At 41.4% G+C, this 5,903-nt stretch overlaps 1 protein-coding gene across 1 annotated transcript; it reads left to right on the top strand.

The window, feature by feature from the left end:
• The first annotated feature begins 991 nt into the window (after positions 1-991).
• LOC112865683 (olfactory receptor 56B2-like) lies at positions 992-1,948 on the top strand. The gene has a single exon (XM_025928765.2). It carries the CDS (start codon positions 992-994, stop codon positions 1,946-1,948), a length of 957 nt encoding a protein of 318 aa, XP_025784550.2.
• The last annotated feature ends 3,955 nt before the right edge of the window (positions 1,949-5,903 follow it).

The raw sequence follows: 5,903 nt of genomic DNA, 5'->3' as shown, positions 1-5,903 counted from the left end.
TAACACTGCCTTTCTGTACGTACTATCATTTTAAAGCACAATTATTTTTAAATACTCTTTATTTATATTGTATCCTTAATATATGCAATCCTTAAGAAGAAATAAATAAATAGTACACATTTTGAAAGAACACACAATGTAATCTCCTTTCATTTTAAATACAAAATATGAGTAAAAAACTATATCAAAGAAATGTCTTATATAGAGAGTAATTTGATCTTATCAGAACTTCTGAATAAAATATTGATCCCATACTCATTAGTTTGTCAGTTTTGTTTTTGTTTTCACTTCTGCTTTATTAAGTATAATGTGACTGTCTGGACTACTTAAGAAGCAAAACTATGTCCAAAAGGGGAAAGTTACACAAAACCAGAAAGAACTGATTTGAAAATACTGAGATTTCCAACCCATGTTATCTCTTTTATAGTTGCATGGACTTAGGTAAGTGGCATACTGGACATCACTTTACTGCTTATAAAATCGATATACTAACTGAACTCATATATTTTAATGACATATAAATAATATTCTATAACCTTAACTGTCGTCTGAGAAGACTCCATGCATGAAAATCTCTACTCTGAGACTTGCATTTGGACTACAAAGAAAGCAATCCACCAGCAAAGTCAAACTTAAAGACCAGACTATGACATGAGATGGTTTTCTTTTTATCAAGCTTCCATGACATAATATGGAAGATAATAAGCAAGACCCTATTGCTGTACTGTTCTATTCCTCAATTATCAGAAAGTTGAAATCTTACAACTTGCCTTATAGAGTATTTGTGATGATTGAATGACTCCTAATTTGAAATGTGTTACCAACATTCCAGTTTTGTAATAATATCACACAAATGTTAGTACTGAAATGAGAATAATGAAGATGAATACCCCTTTTAATATCATGAACCCAGGCAACTCCTTTTCAAATACTAACAGTGTTTGTGATATTAAGTACAGTAACTTTGAATGTTTTCTTCCCTTAGTGAAGGATGTTCCAGCATCCCGGAGATTCCAACATCTCTAAGCTCCAGGTCTCTGAGTTCATTCTGATGGGATTCCCAGGCATTCACACCTGGCAGCACTGGCTCTCCCTGCCCCTGGCTCTGCTCTACCTCTTAGCTCTCACTGCCAACATCCTTATCCTGATCATCATCAATCAGGAGGCCACACTGCATCAGCCTATGTACTTTTTCCTAGGTGTCCTGGCTGTTGTAGACATGGGACTGGCTACCACCATCATGCCCAAGATTTTGGCCATCTTATGGTTCAGTGCCAAGGCCATCAGTCTCCCTGAGTGTTTTGCTCAGATGTATGTCATACATTGTTTTGTAGCCATGGAATCAGGTATCTTTGTCTGCATGGCTATAGATAGATATGTAGCCATTTGCAAACCACTACGCTATCCAGCAATAGTTACTGATTCTTTTGTGGTCAAGGCAACTGTGTTCATGGCACTTAGAAACAGCCTGGCTACCATCCCAGTGCCTGTGTTGGCTGCTCAGAGACACTACTGCTCACAGAACCAAATTGAGCACTGCCTGTGCTCTAATCTTGGAGTCACTAGCTTATCCTGTGATGACAGGACAATCAACAGCATCTACCAGCTACTTCTGGCATGGACACTGATGGGGAGTGACCTGGCTTTGATTTTTTTATCATATGCTTTGATACTTCACTCGGTGCTAAAGCTGAACTCAGCAGAAGCTGCTTCCAAAGCCCTAAGTACCTGCACTTCCCACCTCATCCTCATTTTGTTCTTTTACACAGTCATTGTTGTCATTTCCATCACCCATAATGCAGCAATGACGCTTCCCCTTGTCCCAGTTCTCCTCAATGTATTACACAATGTCATTCCTCCTGCCCTCAACCCCATGGTGTATGCACTCAAGAACAGGGAGCTTAGGCAGGGCTTGTATAAGGTTCTGAAGATGGACAAGGAGAACTAACCCTGAGAATGGGCTCACTTAGATAATTTCCCACATATTTATCCATCATATTACCCAATCATTACACATGGTAGAAGAACTAAGGAACATGTACACTGGCAACTTTCAGTTAGTATAAGGAAACTGTGGTGAAAGTGAAACTTCACAAAAAGGGGTGATACTAATATTTGAAATCTTGGTAGTCAGAAAAGTTTTTCCCCATAATACAATGATGCTGATTGTCTCAAGGATTCCAAGGGACAAGTGCAATATGCATCTCATTTTCCTACCTAGTTGCCCTGGCTAGAACTTCTAGACAATGTTGAGTAGAGGTGGCTAAGGCAGAATATGCCAGTCTCTTCTTTTTAATGGAAGAGTTTAGTCCATGCACATTAATTTGCTTAGTAATAACATAGTACCAATTTCTGCCGTTTGTATATATGCTTTATAATGTGTCTTATATCTTTTAAAATTAGCAAAGGACTTGAATAGACATTTCTGTAAAGAAGATGTGCAATTTCCTTCAAGCACATGAAGGAATGCTCAACATCATTAGTCATTAGACGAATTCAAATCAAAACCACAAGATAGCACTATATCCTCTAAATTGGCCTTAATTCTTTGATGTTGTTGTTGTTGAAGTATAATTAACATACAGTGTTATATTAGTCTCAGGTGTACAATATAATGATTGAACACATTATTCAGTTATCATCACGATAAGTGCACTCTTAATCTCCTTTATCTATTTCCCCTACCCCCTCCTCCCTTACCTTCCTCTGGCAAACAATTTGTTCTCCGTATTTAAGAGTCTGGATTTTTGTTTGTTTGTTTGCTTGCTTGTCTCCATTTTCTTTGTTAGTTCATTTGTTTTGTTTCTTAAATTCCACATATAAGTGAAATAATATGGTATTTATTTTTCTCTGGCTGACATTGCTCTTAACATTATACCCTCTAGGTCCTTCCATGTTGTTGCAAATTGAAAGAGCTCATTCTTTTTTATGGCAAGTAATATTTCATTGTATATATATACTACATGTTCTTTCTCCATTCATCTATGGACACTTGGTTTGCTTCCATATCTTGGCTATTGTAAATATTATGGCAAAAAGACACAGGGGTGCATAGATATGTTTTGAATTTGTGTTTTCATTTTCTTTGAGTAAATACTTAGACGTGGAATTAGTGAATTATATGGTAATTCTATTTTTAATTTTTTGAGGAACCACCATAGTGTTTTCCCCAGTGACTGTACCAATTTGCATTCCCACCAGAGGTTTTTTTTTAGTATCTTGTACTTTGAAAATTATAAGACACTGATGAAAGAAATTGAAGATGATACAAACAAATGGAAAGATATTCCATACTTATAGTTTGGAAGAACCAATATTGTTAAAATGTCCACACTACCCAAAGGAATCTATAGATTCAATCCAATGCCTATCAAAATACCAACATTTTTCGAGAGGAGAGAGGGAAGATGGCGGCGTAGGAGGACGCTGGGCTCACCGCGCGTCCTGCTGATCACTTAGATTCCACCTACACCTGCCTAAATAACCCAGAAAACCACCAGAGGATTAGCAGAACGGAGTCGCCGGAGCCAAGCGCAGACGAGAGGCCCACGGAAGAGGGTAGGAAGGGCGGCGAGGCGGTGCGCGCTCCACGGACTGGCGGGAGGGAGCCAGGGCGGAGGGGCGGCTCTCTTGCCAAGCAGAGCCCCCGAGTCTGGCTTGCAAAAAGCGGAGGGGCCTGACGGACTGTGTTCCGACAGCAAGCTCGACTTAGCGTCTGGGAGGTCATAAGTTAACAGCTCTGCTCAGAAAGCGGGAAGGCTGGAGGACAAAGGGAAGGAGAGCTGCTGAGCCCCCTGACGACAGAGCTCAGTTTGGTGGGGAGCAAAGGCGCTCGCCAGCGCCATCTCCCCCGCCCATCCCCCAGCCAAAATCCCAAAGAGAACCAGTTCCTGCCAGGGAACTTGCTCGCTCCGCGCACACACCCAACTCTGCGCTTCTGCGGAGCCAAACCTCCGGCAGCGGATCTGACTCCCTCCTGCTGCCACGGGGCCCCTCCTGAAGTGGATCACCTAAGGAGAAGCAAGCTAAGCCTGCCCCTCCTGCCCCTGTGCACCTTGCCTACCCACCCCAGCTAAGACGCCAGATCCCCAGCATCACAAGCCTGGCAGTGTGCAAGTAGCCCAGACAGGCCACCCCACCCCACAGTGAATCCCGCCCATAGGAGAGGGGAAGAGAAGGCACGCACCAGTCTGACTGTGGACACAGCGGTGGGCTGGGGGCAGACATCAGGTCTGACTGCGGCTCCGCCCACCAACTCCAGTTATACACCACAGCACAGGGGAAGTGCCCTGCAGGTCCTCACCACGCCAGGGACTATCCAAAATGACCAAGCGGAAGAATTCCCCTCAGAAGAATCTCCAGGAAATAACAACAGCTAATGAGCTGATCAGGATTTAAATAATATAACAGAAAGTGAATTTAGAATAATAGTCATAAAATTAATCGCTGGGCTTGAAAACAGTATAGCGGACAGCAGAGAATCTCTTGCTACAGAGATCAAGGGACTAAGGAACAGTCACGAGGAGCTGAAAAACGCTTTAAACGAAATGCATAACAAAATGGAAACCGCCACAGCTCGGATTGAAGAGGCAGAGGAGAGAATAGGTGAACTAGAAGATAAAGTTATGGAAAAAGAGGAAGCTGAGAAAAAGAGAGATAAAAAAATCCAGGAGTATGAGGGGAAAATTAGAGAACTAAGTGATACACTAAAAAGAAATAATATACACATAATAGGTATCCCAGAGGAGGAAGAGAGAGGGAAAGGTGCTGAAGGGGTACTTGAAGAAATCATAGCTGAGAACTTCCCTGAACTGGGGAAGGAAAAAGGCATTGAAATCCAAGAGGCACAGAGAACTCCCTTCAGGCGTAACTTGAATCGATCTTCTGCACAACATATCATAGTGAAACTGGCAAAATACAAGGATAAAGAGAAAATTCTGAAAGCAGCAAGGGGTAAACGTGCCCTCACATATAAAGGGAGACCTATAAGACTCGTGACTGATCTCTCTTTTGAAACTTGGCAGGCCAGAAAGAATTGGCATGAGATTTTCAGTGTGCTAGACAGAAAACATATGCAGCCGAGAATCCTTTATCCAGCAAGTCTGTCATTTAGAATAGAAGGAGAGATAAAGGTCTTCCCAAACAAACAAAAACTGAAGGAATTTGTCAACACTAAACCAGCCCTACAAGAGATCCTAAGGGGGACCCTGTGAGACAAAGTACCAGAGACATCACTACAAGCATAAAACATACAGACATCACAATGACTCTAAACCCATATCTTTCTATAATAACACTGAATGTAAATGGATTAAATACGCCAACCAAAAGACATAGGGTATCAGAATGGATAAAAAAACAAGACCCATCTATTTGCTGTCTACAAGAGACTCATTTTAGACCGGAGGACACCTTTAGATTGAGAGTGAGGGGATGGAGAACTATTTATCATGCTACTGGAAGCCAAAAGAAAGCTGGAGTAGCCATACTTCTATCAGACAAACTAGACTTTAAATTAAAGGCTGTAACAAGAGATGAAGAAGGACATTATATAATAGTGACAGGGTCTATCCATCAGGAAGAGCTAACAATTATAAATGTCTATGCGCCGAATACCGGAGCGCCCAAATATATAAAACAATTACTCATAAACATAAGCAACCTTATTGATAAGAATGTGGTAATTGCAGGGGACTTTAACACCCCACTTACAGAAATGGATAGATCATCTAGACGCACGGTCAATAAAGAAACAAGGGCCCTGAATGAGACATTGGATCAGATGGATTTGACAGATCTATTTAGAACTCTGCATCCCAAAGCAACAGAATATACTTTCTTCTCGAGTGCACATGGAACATTCTCCAAGATAGATCATATACTGGGTCACAAAACAGCCCTTC

Source organism: Puma concolor, chromosome D1 (assembly GCF_028749965.1).
Source record: "Puma concolor isolate L17-30 chromosome D1, mPumCon1.1.hap2, whole genome shotgun sequence".
Lineage (NCBI taxonomy): Eukaryota > Metazoa > Chordata > Mammalia > Carnivora > Felidae > Puma > Puma concolor.
This window is presented reverse-complemented; position numbering and strand designations above follow the sequence as displayed.